Source organism: Oryctolagus cuniculus, chromosome 7 (genome assembly GCF_964237555.1).
Source record: "Oryctolagus cuniculus chromosome 7, mOryCun1.1, whole genome shotgun sequence".
NCBI lineage: Eukaryota > Metazoa > Chordata > Mammalia > Lagomorpha > Leporidae > Oryctolagus > Oryctolagus cuniculus.
In genome coordinates, this window is record NC_091438.1 from 97,691,195 (window position 1) to 97,707,373 (window position 16,179).

At 38.4% G+C, this 16,179-nt stretch overlaps 1 protein-coding gene across 9 annotated transcripts in view; it reads right to left on the reverse strand.

The window, feature by feature from the left end:
• TNNI3K (TNNI3 interacting kinase) overlaps nt 1–16,179 on the reverse strand; it is a 372,046-nt gene that overhangs the window by 197,007 nt on the left and 158,860 nt on the right. For all 9 annotated transcript variants that reach the window (XM_017345534.3, XM_002715920.5, NM_001204807.2 and 6 more), the window contains 6 exons: nt 12,892–12,978; nt 12,291–12,347; nt 10,971–11,063; nt 10,830–10,887; nt 10,511–10,705; nt 9,658–9,762 (listed from right to left, as the gene is read on the reverse strand). In XM_017345534.3, the coding sequence (XP_017201023.1) occupies nt 9,658–9,762; nt 10,511–10,705; nt 10,830–10,887; nt 10,971–11,063; nt 12,291–12,347; nt 12,892–12,978 (595 nt within the window). The remainder of the gene's footprint in view (nt 1–9,657; nt 9,763–10,510; nt 10,706–10,829; nt 10,888–10,970; nt 11,064–12,290; nt 12,348–12,891; nt 12,979–16,179) is intronic.

Here is a 16,179-nt window from a genome sequence, read left to right on the forward strand (position 1 = left end):
GATTAATCCTATGCAAGCAATATAATAGTGTGGCAAAATGCATGAATTTTCCTCTGCCTTAAATATACCTGTTTTAATTTAAAGGGAGTATGTTCTAAAGGAATTTACTTAATGGGGTGTTAAGTAAGAGTACTATTTTTAGAACTAGAGAATGCGGCCAAAATTAAATGAGACGTTTTAATGGAGGCAGCTGAGAGAGGAAGGACATTTTAACTGGCCCTGGGAGGAAACTTTAGCTATTTCCGGAGTGCAAAGAGAGGGCAACTCAGGACTAAAGGACGTCCTAGCAGTAGAGTGGGGTTGGGAAGGGGCCTGCTGATTGGGTTCAGATTCAGGAAATTTAGCAAAAGTGAAATGTGGTGAGGAAGTTTTGGGACATAGCCAGCCCTCTGGAAACTAGAATTTGGTGGGAAGGCAGGGGTGAATTCACTTAGAGAAAACTGGGAGGAATTGGATGGTGAAGTTCTGGGAACCCACTGATTCTTTTGAAATTTCAGGGAGCTAGGGTCAGATAGATTGATTTCAGATGGAAACAGAGTCTGTCCGAATTGGGGATGGAAATTATTACTGGACATCAGAAAAACAATGATCACTATATTCAGAGAACCTTGCACCACATCCAGTAGAAGGGGTTCCTTAATCACCTAGTTTTACAAATCACTCTATTCCATTCTCATTTGTAATTTATGCTTTTAAAGAAATGTGTGTGTGTGTGTGTGTGTGTTCACTGATACTGTTCAGAAAACTATGACTTATGCTTTTGAATTTATATAACTTATACTGTTCACTTATATAGTTGCACGTTTTTCTTGTTGTGTCATATTTGGAGATATAAGTCCCCATACTCCCACAGTCATTATCTTATTTGCAACTTAACTAGCGAAAGTGAATGAGGAAAGTTATTTCAAAATTTATTCATATATAATAGGCTTTATTAAGCAGTTTTCACTATACTTTCCAATTTTAGGTATCAGTTTATAAATTGTGAAAGTATATGTGTAAACTAAAAATATTTAGTATGCAACTAACTTTATTTTTATATAACTGATACATACAAATCCAGCCCAGCCTTCTCGATTATTACTCTTACATTACCTGATATTACTATTACCTGTTATCACCGGTGTAAATAAGGTCACTGTAACAGATGGCTGGATGCCTAAAAACATGCATTTCCTCTTCTTCTGGACACAAAGCTAGACTACATTTTCCACTATGCTGTGGAGTAGGGGGCATGTGCATATGATTTACCTCTGGCCAATATATGACAGGAAGTGATATGTGTCATTCTAATGCCTTGCCCATAAAATGTAGCAAGCACATTTTGTATATTGACCCATTTTTGTTCACTTGAATTGGTATGACCCCCAAGAAGACCGGAAATCTCATTTTCAGATGGATCCTGGGAGACTTCACAGGTAGGGACCACTGTAACATCTCGTTCAGCCATATATTCAAGGTTCAAGTTTCAATTGTGTTTCCACTACATTATAGGGTTTTTTGCTAATATACACATACTGTCCTAACTAACCCAACTTTCATTTTGGAACCATTAATACATTGTATAGCTTAGCTTTTCATTACTCAAAGTAGTAATGAAATTGATGCTGATTACAACTGATTTTTTTTACTTTTTTTTTTTTTTTTTTTTGGACAGGCAGAGTAGACAGTGAGAGAGAGAGACAGAGAGAAAGGTCTTCCTTTGCCGTTGGTTCACCCTCCAATGGCCGCCACGGCCGGCGCGCTGCGGCCTGTGCACCGCACTGATCCGATGGCAGGAGCCAGGTGCTTCTCCTGGTCTCCCATGGGGTGCAGGGCCCAAGCACTTGGGCCATCCTCCACTGCACTCCCTGGCCACAGCAGAGAGCTGGCCTGGAAGAGAGGCAACCGGGACAGAATCCGGCGCCCTGACCGGGACTAGAACCCGGTGTGCCGGCGCTGCAAGGCGGAGGATTAGCCTAGTGAGCCGCGGCGCCGGCACAACTGATTTTTTTTAACAAAGATTTTATTAACATGTCCTGATCAAGTAAGGTAAGTTCAAAATACAATAACAACATTAAATATATCATAGCATCAAAGATAGATCTTTAAGGACATAAAACTCAGTAAAGTACAAAACAGAGTGATATGTTATACTTGTCCATGAAAATACACATGCACAAAATACCACTCTTTGGTTTTCAGGAATATATAGAAACAGAAAGATACAATGAACAAAGCAGAATGCTTGCCTGTGGATAGGGAGAAAGGAGTAGAAATGGGGATTAGGATAAAAAGATAGATTCCAGAGAGACAGCTGGTGTGGCATAACCCATTAAGCTGCTGCTACATATGATACTGCCATCCCACATTAGAGTGCCAGTTTGAGTCTCAGCTGCTCTGCTTTTGACCCAGCTCCCTGCCAATGTACCTGGGAAGGCAGTGGATGATGGCCCAAGTGCTTAGACCCTTGCCACCAATGTGGGAAACCTGGATGGAGTTCCTGACTCCTGAGATTGTGGTCATTTGAGGAGTGTACCAGCAGATGGAGGATTGGGGTGTATGTGTGTGTGTGTCTGGGTCTGTCTGTCTCTCCCTCTTTGTTGCTCTGCCTCTCTTTCTTTATTTTTAAGAAAGCTTTTATTTAATGAATACAAATTTCACAGGTTCAGCTTTAGGAATATAGTGGTTCTTCCTCTCATACTGTCCTCCTACCCCCACTACCACCCTACCTCTTACGCCCTCTCCCATCCCATTCTTCATTAAGATTCATTTTAATTATCTTTATATATGGAAGATCAACTCAGTACTAAGTAAAGATTTCAACAGTTTGCACCCACACAGACACACAAAGTAAAAGTACTGTTTGAAGAGAAGTTTTACTGTTAATTCTCATAGTACAACTCATTAGGGAAAGAGGTTCTACATGGGAAGAAAGTGCATAGTGACTCTTGTTGTTGATTTAACAATTGACAGTCTTATTTATGACGTCAGTGATAACCTGAGGCTCTTGTCATGAGCTGCCAAGGCTATGGAAGCCTTTTGAGTCCACAAACTCTGTCTGTATTTAGACAGGGCCATAAGCAAAGTGGAAGTTCTCTCCTCCCTTCAATGAAAAGTACCTCCGTCTTTGATGGTCCCTTCTCTCCACTGGGATCTCACTCACAGAGATCCTTCATGTAGATCATTTTTTGCCACCGTGTCTTGGCTTTCCAAGCCTGAAATGCTTTCATGGGTTTTTCAAACAAATCTGAATGTCTTAAGGGCTGATTCTGAGGTTGGAGTGTTGTTTAGGGGATTTGTCATTCTTTATTTTTTTATTTTTTTTTATTTTTTTATTTTTTTTTATTTTTGATAGGCAGAGTGGACAGTGAGAGAGAGACAGAGAGAGAAAGGTCTTCCTTTGCCGTTGGTTCACCCTCCAATGGCCGCCGCTGCAGCCGGCGCACCGCGCTGATCCGATGGCAGGAGCCAGGATCCAGGTGCTTTTCCTGGTCTCCCATGGGGTGCAGGGCCCAAGCACTTGGGCCATCCTCCACTGCACTCCCTGGCCATAGCAGAGAGCTGGCCTGGAAGAGGGGCAACCGGGACAGAATCCGGTGCCCCGACCGGGACTAGAACCCGGTGTGCCGGTGCCGCAAGGTGGAGGATTAGCCTATTGAGCCACGGTGCCGGCTCGGGATTTGTCATTCTATGAGCCTGCTTTGTGGACTGCTTCCCCTGTTGGATCCTTCTCTCCTTTTTAATTCTATCTATTGTTATTATCAGACATTTGGTCTTATTTATGTAATCCCTTTGACACTTAATCCTACCTATAGGATCAGTTACATACTTAATATGATCACTTTAACATGTAAGATGGCATTAGTATCACCCAGCTTAATGGTATTTGCAGTCCCATGGCAAGTTTTTAGCTTTACCCTTAGGGGTAAGCCTCTGGAATGTGTGGTGAGCTGTGTATCTCCTCCCTCTCTTATTCCCACTCTTATTTTTTACTGGGATCTATTTTCAATTGGATTTAAACACCTATGAGTATTTCTATGTTAAGTAAAGAGTTCAACCAGTGGTATTAAGTAGAAAAAGAGTAAAAAATAAAATAATAAAATTAACTTGGAAATTTGAAGTGAGATACAATTTTTACATAAACAATCTGCATATGGATATTTGGAAATCTCTTCAAGATGGCATTTGCCAGTAGGTACTAAGTTCTTTCTGTACAATCACTTATTAGAAAAATCATAAATATAAAAAATCTGGGAATGTAACTCTATAACTTATGCAAACTGATGAATAGAATTTTACCTAACAGGTAATGAGAAAAACAATCAGCTTGTTTACTCTACTTGATATTATGTTTTAAGTACAGGAGTTTTATATTTTATATTCAATTGAAAGACAAATGCATATGCCGACATTAAAACAACCATTAATATTTCCATTTAGTTTTTTTTGTCTGGTACTTCCTAAACTCTTCACTAATTTAGTTAAATGTCACCTTCAAATTTAAGATTCTTTTAGTCCTTAATAGCTTTATTTTTTATATGATCTGTCATTTGTCACTGGGAAGTTGGCTGATTTTAAATTATCACTAATTATTTTCCTTTTTACTCAGAATAAGCTGACACTAAAAACCTACAGTGAGTCTTTAAGAGTGAGTCCTTCTCAGATCTAGATCTCAAACTAACTAGTGGTGTTACATAAAAGATTATGTGTGTGTGTGTGTGTGTGTGTGTGTATATGAGAATATTGGGGAGTGTTATTCAATTCCCAGTTTATAAAGGAATACAAAAGATTAAAAGCAATGACAATAAACATTGTATACAGCTTCACAGTTGATGAATTTTTTCATATATGTATACCACGGGAATGTCATTCCATTTTGCTATGATAGTACCACTATTTCATTGCCTATGGTGTTGTTATACAATATAAGATGCTATCAATTTTCACAGGGAGAAAGCTATTTATTTGATCCATATACTTGTATTTATGCAGCGATGTTCATTTCTATGTCAGGTGATTTGGAAAATGTACTTTTCCAAGAAAACATAGACATCTGTTAATATGAAGTAAAAAGCTTTGAAGCCTTATATGTAGACAAATATCTGCAAACTCCAATGGCCCAAAAGAGGTATTTAAATTGGTCAGGTGTATGTTGATACAAGGTGAGGTCTAACAGCAAATTAAAGAGTGCATTCCTTAAGAAAAAAAAACTTAAAAATCACTTAAACAATATGAACCACATAAAACATAGCTGTTTTCCTTGTATGCAACCTAGGCTCCAAACCTATGGATTGAAAAAATAAGCAGAACACAGAAGCATGCGGAAATGATACAAGAAATGGTTTGGTTCACAAGAATTTTGCATCTTAAAGACTGAAGTATAATGAGCAAGGTTGATAAATATTGCTGACATGAATGTGGCCTCACACTTAGTCTCTCTACTCAGTTTTTTTTATTTGTAAAACAGAGATAATAATAACTATACCATAGAGTCATTATGAGATTAAATGAAAGCAAGACAAAAGCTTAGAGAGCTACTTTCAGACTCTAAGGACTAAATAGTTGTAAATTATAGGTATTATTGTTATTATCATCATCATCACCAAAGCTGGGAAGAACCACCTCCTTATTCATTCCTTGAACTTGTTCTTGGTATATACTGAAGACCTAAATTAACTTTCGGAACTTAGTATGAGAATCCTCAAAGAAGCCTTGCTTGCCAGAGGAAAAATAAAATTCTTCTCTTTTACTCAAATATTTCAACGGTCATAAACACAAATATAGAAAATGTCCATTTTCTGTAGTCTGATCAATAACCTCAAACAGCCTTTCTCCTTTAAAATTGTTTAAGGTATTAGACAAATTCTTGATCCCCTGTGGGCCATTGCACTCCAAAATGACATTCACAGAGATGCCCCAAGAATTTGGTTTAGCTAAAAGTGCACTGATTGAATATCTTCTCTGTGTACAACATTACATTCATTCTAGATATGTGAGATGAAGAGAGCTGGATCCCTGGCTTTGAAGCTGCGACTTGCCCAGAGTAATGGGGAAGAGGGACATGTACACAGATCATGTGGCTAGAAAGGCAAACAAGTGTCTGTGCTCCGGTCTCTGATGTGCATCTCTGCCCCATTACTTTCGGTGGTATGTTGTAAGTATTGCGGAGAAACGGGTTAGTATGCTGGGAAAAGACCAATGAAAGATTTATGCCTATTCTTCAAAGTCTAGTTTTAACTCTACGTCCTCCAGGAAGTATTCCACTCCTCTTTGATCTTTGATTTTCTTGAAATCCTTTGAAAGTTACTATTTAATCATTTTGGCTCTTAATCATTTTCCACCTAAATTGGAAATTTGGTTGCTTCCTGGGCATATGTAGATTATAATAATCCTTCTGAGGAAAAGATTCATGTTCTTTTGAGACATGCATAATGCTATGTTTGCATTAATTTGAGAAACTGGATGTTTTGTAGTCATTACTAGATTAAATAATGCTAGAAAATAGTCCACAAATAAGAGATGCCATTGTTTGGGTTTCTATTTTTTTGAAGGGACTTATGTTTTATACAATTTGAAAACTTTTAGTATAATTTAAGCATTTAGGTAAGATCGGAGGCATGGCAAACATAAACCTACATCTGCTCTATAGTAAATGTTGTATTTTCAATTTTAAGTGACATTTATGTTTTTGGTCCTGCTCTATAAGTGGTGGTAACAACTTGCACTTTCTCACAGAGTAGCAGCATATAAATTCTGATGTCCTGCAAATGAACCACTGCAGCTAGAGAAAACTCAGAGTGATCACTCATTTGTTTTAATGCCACGTGCAAAGATGGTTGAAATGGCACAGTAATATTCCTAAACCCAAGATGATCAGTTTGTATTATGCTAATTTATCATCTCAAGTTATTACTAAATGTTACTGAAACTCAAAGAAGTTTATTAGCATAGATATGTGTTTTGAAAATAGAGATAGGGGCCTGTGCTGTGGCACAGCAGATTAACGCCCTTTTTGCCTGCAGCGCCAACATCCCATATGGGCACCAGTTCTAGTCCTGGTTGCTCTACTTCCCATCCAGCTCTCTGCTATGGCCTGGGGAAGCAGTAGAAGATGGCCCAAGTGCTTTGGCCCCTGTACCCCTGTAGGAGACCTGGAAGAAACTCCTGGCTCCTGGCTTTGGATTGGCACAGCTCCTCCATTGTGGCCTAATGAGGAATGAACCAGTAGATGGAAGACTCTCTCTCTCTCTCTCTCTTTCTCTCTCTCTCTGCCTCTCCTTCTCTCTCTGTATAACTTTGACTTTCAAATAAATAAGTAAATATTTTAAAAAAGAAAATAGATATAAAGAATTAAACATTGCAGTGAAGAAATGATTTTTATTTGAAAACTAGTAAATAATTATGAACAGATTGAGTCCTATATACTTCTAACACCTAAGATTCTACCACATTTGTGTATGATTTATCTATCTTATGTTTTATATCTGTCTTTTCCTTTCATTTCCACTGTCACTGGTAAAATCCACTTTTCATTATTTCTCCTCTAGATTATTACAATTGCTCATAAGTTTCTTGCCTTCTCCTTAAAGTTGCCTTTTACAATATGCTTTTCTTATCATAACACAGCTGTCAATTTGTGATTTCCAGCTCAAAATCCTTAGTGCCAGATTCTGCCTACAGAACAAATCATAACCTATCTTAGTGTACCATTTACTGATTTCTGTGCTCTCCTTCTATCTTTTTGTATTTCCCAATTGTGCATTTGTGATACTATATACACTACCTACTTTCATACACTTTGTGCACTAAAACAAAACTATTTGTAGCCCCCAAGTTTACCTGTCACTTTCTAATCTGTATCTATTTTGTTAAGGTAATCCCTACGCCTAGAAGGATGCTCTTCCAAATCCTTCAACACTAAGTTCATATGTCTTCTGTGCAGTTGTCTCTAAACTCCTCAGAAGTATTAATATTCTTCTTTCTGATATTTTATAGAAAAGTGCCACTATTTCTTTTACAGAATTATCTATTTTATACCTTAGAATATATTTAGATATTTTTCACCTCGATTGGAATTTGGAAGCTTTTTGAAAGTACAAACTATTGTGTCAGCGTTGCTGCACAGCAGGTTAAGCCATTGCTTGTCAGACTCTGCTTCCAATTCAGCTCTCTGGTAATGCATGCGGGAAGCAATAGATGATGATTCAAGTATTTGAGTTCCTGCCACCCTTGTTGGAGACTCCGATAGAGTTCCCGGCTCCTGGCTCCTGGGTTCAACCCCTGCTGGTGAGGTAATTTGAGGAGTGGGCCAGTGGATAGAAGAGCTCCTTTTCTCTCTCTCTCTCTCTCTCTCTGCCTTTAAAACAGACAAATCTTTTTTTCTTTTTTTTTAAATACAGAGAGAAGTGTGTGTGTGTGTGTGTGTGTGGAGAGAGAGAGAGAGAGAGAGAGAGAGAGAAATCTTCCATCTGCTGGTTCACTCCCTTAATGGCTACAATGGCTGGGGCTGGGCCAGGCAGAAGCCAGGAGCTTGTTCTGGGTATCCCACATGGATGGAGGGGCCCAAGCACTTGGGTCATCTGCCAGTGCCTTTTCAGGCCACAATAAGAGAGCTGGATCAGAAGAGGGGCATGAGTCAGTGCCCATATGGGACACCAACACTGCCGGCAGAGACTTAACTTACTACACCACGGCACCAGACTCACACAAATCTTTTTTAAAAAAGAAAGTAGAGTCTATGGTACTTTCATTTGCAAGTTCTACTGCACTAAAGGTTTTAAATATAACAAAAAATTCAAATAGACATTGAACTAATGGTTGAACAGAGTTTGTATAAAGGATTATACACTAGATCTATATGAATCTTATTGACAATCATGGAATGAAAGTTATTGATGTGACATAACCTGACTTGCTTCACAAGGCTGCCCAACTATTAGGGGCTGCCCAACTATTCTTTACAGCACCCTTGGGATTCCACAGAGATGGCTCAGAGTCCTCCTCCTTAGTAGTGAGAAAACGGAATTGAACAGAGTTCTCAGCCCCACACTCTGCCTTCAAATGATGCTGCTCCGTTTTATATATCAACCATTCAGGTAGGACTTCACTTAGAGAAAGGTTTCACTGCTTAACAAAAGTTTTGTAAATCCTTAGGGTCCCACCCTTGGAACACTTTCATTCTGTATTATTTTCAAGTCTCTATTCCATGAAAAAAAAAAAAAAAACCCTCTTCTGAGAATTAGATAAATTATCTATTATAGTTGGCTAATTTACTAAAGCAAAAATACCAACATGGTAGCACAAAGTACTGTTTCAGATACTTTTACATCATCTAACACCTGACTTTCCATGAGACATGACATTCGTCCACAATCTTTGAACTTAATCCTTGATCTCACCATTCCAACATGGGAACATCTTACAGACATCACTGTCTTTCTGGACACTGTTCACAGATTTAAAAAATCCTTTAGAAGCAATTATACAAATTTCTACTGCTGTAAAAGACAATGGCAAAGCTTCTGTCCCCTAGGCTTATAGTAGCCTGTTCCCTTACCCACAGAATAGGTAGAAAACCCTGATTTGCAAGGAGTCTAAAATGTGTCTTCACTGAAAGCTGTATTAGACTGCTTATTATTCATTTAATTCTAAATTCATTATTTATGGGAAAAATACCTGTTCAAGTCACGGTGTATAATTGGCTGTGTCAGGTTGTGAAGGTACTCCATACCTTTGGCCACATCTACTGCAATAATCAACTTGGACTGCAAATCAAGAATCCTAAAATTTAAAAAGAGATTTAATGGAGATGAAATAGTCAAACCAATAACATATTGTAAAAAAATAAAATGGTCTGTGTGATTTTTTCACTGTGTAATTTTAGACTTCTTTTCTTTATTGAAGGTTAAGTTAAAAATTTGTTAAATCTGAAAAAATAGATTTTCTATATCAGAAAATGCTTAATTAAAGATCAGCTCAGATATATAACACTTCTTGTTTAAAATATTACACTTGATTTTTATAATTTATTTGTAGCACTATACTCAATTTCTTTGTAATAATGTAAAAATGAAATTTATTTTAATCACTGAATGAAATCACATTCTAATTATTGTATGTATGGATCTAGGAAGTGAACTCAAATTAGACTTGTATAAGACCATTTCTTTTTAAAACTTTCTTTTATAAATACGGTGAGCCTTGGTAATTACTTTATTCTGAGCTTACATATGAGTATATCTGATTTCCTGGTATGTTCAATTTAGCCTATTTTTTTTATAAGCTTCAGTTGCCAATTTAAATTTCTTGAAATCTTACCATCAACTGAGTTCCCGTTAAGAAAGCACAAAAGTATTTTTAGTCATTGAAACACAACTATTAGGCATAAATTATAAGGCACATTTAAAATATCACACTTGCTAGCACTCAAAGGTTTCTGAAGGGGAAGGCACATCAGACAGCCTCGGAAGTGTTGCAAGGGCCATTTCACTACCATATTACAGGAGAAATCAGACCAAGAGACCCATACCTCTTCTGTTCATGAAGGAGGGAGAACAGGGAACCTCCTGATATGTACTGGGTGACAATGGCAAACTGGCTGGGATCGTTCAAGCAAGCGCCCACAAACTGAATTACACAGGGATGATTCAGCTGGCAGAGAATGGACACCTCCCGGCAAAACATATCCACATCTGACTTGGAGCAGTAGGTGTTGGCTCGGTAACTGGAATGGCAGCAACAGGAAATCCTCATCAACAGATGGATGTGAACAAGGGGCTTGCCACACATATGCTCCTCAAAGGTCACAACTCCACCTGCATGCTCAATGTTTTCATGTGCTTGCTTACCGTTTGATGGCCACTATTTTATTTCTGCATCGTCCTTTATATACTTTCCCAAAAGATCCTAAAATTGTTGAAGAAAAATAAATAAACACATATTATCTTGAGCTCATTAAACTGAAGCAGACCTGAAGTTTCGCAGATTACCTGAGCCGATAATCTCGTGGAACTCAATTTCTGAGAGCTGAAGGTGGAAGTGTGAAGGCAATCCAGCCCTTAGGAGGAGAACGTCTGCCTTCTCTGCAAGCAGAAATTGTCCTTTCATTTTCTGAGATAAAAAGCACCCATGTGGAAAAGTGTACTATATGCATGCACATACCTGCTTAACCAAAAACACCATTCCCCAGTAGCATTTAATTGTCTAACTGGAACTGACTACTTGGAGACACTGAAAACCTTATCACAACTGACCGCTGACACCTTGTTGGTTCTCTGTCTCTGTCATTCCACCTTTTTATCAGAGCTCATTTTATTCCTGATATGATCCCCAACCAGTTGCCTGAGTGACATGGCAAGCCTGGACTACCTTTGATCTCACATTGTGATAAGCATTCTTATCTGATCAGTTCTCCAACTTATTCCGATATGCTCAAGGATCTATGAACTGAACCATAGAGGGACCCCAATTAAATGACATGAAATAAGCACATGGGTCATTCTGAGGAAACACCCAAATTAAAAAAATAATTTTAAAAGACAAAATTCTGAATAGTCAAATATGCCTTTAGAGTAGACTTGAACTTTTATTTTCCTAGTCTAATATTATTGATTTCTTCATGTAGCATACAAAGAAGTTCCCAAAGTTTTAATTAACTGAGATATTTGAAAAAAATTATTTTCAAGTATTTTTTTCAAAGACTAAACTATTTCCAGTCCTTTTGAAAAAATATTAACATTGGTAATTTATATTTTATTAAAATAAAATGTATTTCTTTAATGTTTGTGAGATTTTCACAGCTAAATCTTCATGAATTGCAAGGGCATAAAAGGAAGGTTAATTGTGACAAAGATAGTATGCTAGTAATACTGCTTATGCTTGTAAAAATTATCATTTGTAATATGTGAAATAAAATTGAAAGTTATAGTAGGGGCTGGCACTGTGGCATAGTGGGTAAAGCCTCCACCAGCAGTGCCAGCATCCCATATGGGTGCTGGTTCGAGTCCAGGCTACTCTATTTCCGATCCAGCTCTCTGCTGTGGCCTGAGAAAGCAGTAGAAGATGGCCCAAGTCCTTGGGTCCCTTCACCCATGCTGAAGAGCCAGAAAAGCCTCCTGGCTCCTGGCTTTGGATCGGCACAGCTCTGGCCATTGCAGCCAACTGGGGAGTGAACCAGCAGATGGAAGACTCCCCCACCCCGTATAACTTTGATTTTTAAATAAATAAATCTTTAAAAAAAAGAAAGTTATAGTAGAGGCAACAGTCATCCTTAGCAATAACGTATAATAATTGTCCCATGTTGTAAGTACCTTTTGTCATGTTTTTGATCTTCCCCAAGGGGGAAGGAACAGACACATAGGAGCCATCTAGAAATAAAATTAGATAGTTAGAAATAGCAATCATTTTTCTCTACTTAAAAGTTCATGAAAAGTACCAGGTGATAAAACCGAATAAACCTGTAACCTAAGGTCCACACCTGTTTTTGAACACTGAAACTGTACTGAGTGTTTATTTTGAAAGCTGATAAAAGAGTTTTAAAAAATGTAAGTTGTGGTAGACTCTACAGATTCAATTTATGTGAGTGTTCTCTGCCCTGCCTTAATAGATTACTGAAATGGAGAACAATTGTTCTCAGCTCACCCAGGTCTTCCCAGTCATGCAGAAGCCTCATAAAATCCAGTCCAGGGAATATTAGACTTGGAGGAAATGCAGATTCGTGAGTTAGAAAATAGCTTAAGTGGAGGTTTCTTTGTGTTCAGCCTCACCTTGATACGAGTTTTCTTAAAATTAAGCTAATCTGACATCAGTTATGCCCTCATCCTTAGCCCCAGAATGATAGCAAAAGAAACTCAGGTTTATCTTTACACACAATATTGCACAACAGTGAAAACTGGGGAAGCAAAGGGTTACCTCCTCCGGGCTGAGAATATTCATTGCAGGGCAGTTCCTCCTGGGGTCTCTTATAATGCTTCAAGAGTGTGACAATGGCATCATGTCCTTTATGGAAACAACAAAAGGTCTTAATATTTTTTTTTATTTATTCAGCCAAAAAATGTGATTTCAAGTAGCTTACAATATAGGACATATCTTAAGGGATAAGACATTGCAATAGGAATTTGGTACTTTCCTTTATTCATTCATTTAAAAATAATTTCTCAAGACTCAACTGTATGTGAGGGACTGTACTAGGCACTAAAGGTGGGTACAAGGTGACTAGGCCAATTCTTAAAGCTTACAATGTAGCAGAACAATTAATTAAAATAAAGATGAGGGTTTCTAAAAGAGGCAATATCAATTACTCTGGGAACATATAGTAACAGAACGATTCAAAGAATCGTTCAGAGAATAAGGTATATTTGCTGTTATTGAGCTTTGCATCGCGTTGGAAACTGCAGGATACCAGAGCACTGCAATAATTTACAAGGCTTTTGTGGCAGAGACAGCTAACTGCCCTCAGATACTTGTATTTGCCTTCTCAGGGTGATTTTAATACTGAGAATGGCTACCCACCCTTGGATGATATTTCTCTATCTACCTAGCATTCACTGGTGGTCTTGTGATATACTCTCCCCAAGGCAATAAGAGAAAAACTGAAATTACTTCCTGGCCTGGGCTTTAAGAGATGGGTGAGCCTTTTCTACCATCTACAGCTGCTGGCTGGATGGAGCAGTCTCTGTGGTCTTAGTGGCTAGGAAAAGCCATCCACTAAGGTGACATGCCTAAGAAATACACACAAACATTCTGGAGCTTATTAACTGCAGTGGGGCCTTACACTTCTGAAGCATAAAAATAGTACTGAATGATCCACTGAATAACCACATGATTTTCAATAGAATTAAACAGTAATACTCTTTGATCTAATTTGCAAAAGAGGAAAACAGTCAACTTTTCAGAGACCTCACTGAGAGACTGGTGAAATATGCAGAACTCATTGTAAAAGTCATATTTTGAGAACTGAAGTGTAAAGTGCTTATGCATTGTGAAGGACCCATGGTCACACAGTTCATCATAACTGATGTGTAGCATACATGCTGAGTTATTCTTGCTTATCAAGTCCTTCCTTCAAAAAAGAATTCAAATGAATAGTTCATGCCAGATCATGAGGTAGAACACTTAGTTTTTATTTGTACTAAAAACTTTTCTAAAGGTAACATCAAAAAACTAGCTTCTTAAAAAATTTTGATCATAATTGCTAAAACTTGTGCAAAACTTAAATCTATATGGTTAATTATTAGTGTCCATTTTCTTATCTATGGCTTCTTATTCACTATTGGTGTATTTCTGAATTTTGGAAATAATAGGCAAAGTTTATGGTGAAACAATGGGAGGTCAGTGCCATTAGAACTCTGTTATCTTTCATAGAGTCACAAATAGGGAGAGCATAAGACTTAAATTATGTGAACAAACAAACTAATCTCTAAGGGACAGGCTTCAAAGGCACCGAGGATAATGTAACAGTCCCAAGATGGTGGCAAATACGGCATTTTCAGGAAACAAAGCAGGCCAGGGGCTGGAGCCTTCAAGCCAGGATGCGAGTAGTACCAGACTTGGTTGGAGAGGTAGGCTTATGAATATCACGTGGAGTAGTGCATCTCAAATGTTGTAGGGTGTATAAGAATCATTTGGAGTTTACGTTACAACAGATGCCTGAGCTCTGTCCCCAGAGATTTTGATTGACACCATCTATAGGAGAACCTGAGCCTTGCATTTCTAACCAGGTCCCAGGTGATACTGATAAGCAGCCTACACTCTGAGTACTAATAAGATAGAGCTTTGGAGGTTAGCGTGAGGGCATTGGATTTTAGTGTCTGTGAGATGGTGAGCCCCGAGAAGATTTTAATTGGTTGAAGGACATGGTCTTACTTTTTAAATTGCTCCTCACTTACAGGTTAGAATGATGCTTTATAAGATCTTTATAAGATTGTTGCAAAGACTAAGATGATGTGCATAATATGCCTTATGGTTGTAACACAGACAAGAGCATTTTGGATCTTCTCAGTGTTTTCTTGCCTTACTTTTTTGACCCAGGGAATGATAAATAAACTTGGAAAAAATTTAAGTTGTTTTGGGCACTTTAGATGAATCTTCTAAGTCCCAGTATACCCCATTGCTGCTATTGTAAATGACCACAAGCTCAATGACTCAAAGCAACACAAATTCATCATGTCGAAGTCCAAAGTGCTCCTCTCCAGCTAAAATCAAGGTGCCAACAGGGCTGTGTTTCTTACCAGAAGCCTGAGAGTACAATCAGTTTCCTTGTCTTTTCCAACTTTTATTACCCCCTTCCTGTAGCTTAAAAGCTAGCAACAGTTGGCTGAGTGCTCAGACTACTCTCACCTCCATTGCTGCTTCCCTTTTCCATATTTAAGGACCTTTATCATTTCATCATTACATCCATTGGATAATCCAGGGTAATCTCTTCTTTATGGTCAGCTAATTAGCAACCTTAATTTTCCTCTTCCATGTAAGACAGTTTGGCCCTGGTTCTGGGGTATAGGAACTGGACACCTTTGTGTGGGGTGGTAGGGCTATAGCCTGCATACCACCTCCAGAACTATGAAGACTTAGTGTTCTTTGCTTGCTTCTTGGTTCCTGCCTTCTTATTTAGATTTATTTTATCTATTTGAAAGGCAGAATAAGAGAGACAGAGAGATCTTCTATCCACTGGTTCACTCTTCCCAAATGGCCAAGACAGGTGGGGCTGGGTGAAGATGAAGCTACCATCCAGTAACTCCGTTTTGGTCTCCCCCCATGTGTAGTAGGGGCCTAAGCACCTGGTCCATGCTCTGCTGCTTTCCCAGGCACATTAGGAGGGAGCTGGATGGAAGTGGAACAGCTGAGACTTGAACCAATGTTTGTATAGGGAATGCCAGAGTCACAGGTGGAGTCTTAACTCGCTTTGCCACAATACCGGCCCCTGGTACTGCTTTCTGCTAAGCATCTCCCTTCCTCCTCCAGTGGTTATTTCAGACTCAGAATAACAGTAGTGACGCCATCAATGATTTCCTTTGGAATGGAAATACCTGTTCAAAGTCCCATGCTAGTTTCATGGCTTTGAAATTTTGTCTGCCTCCTCCACACTGTCCACTCCTACAATAGGACCTGCAGTACTTTCAGGATCTTTCTTTAATTTGGCCTTTGAGTATTTGTGGCCAGGGAAAAAAATAAACCAATGAAACCTTTTTCCTATTTCCATTT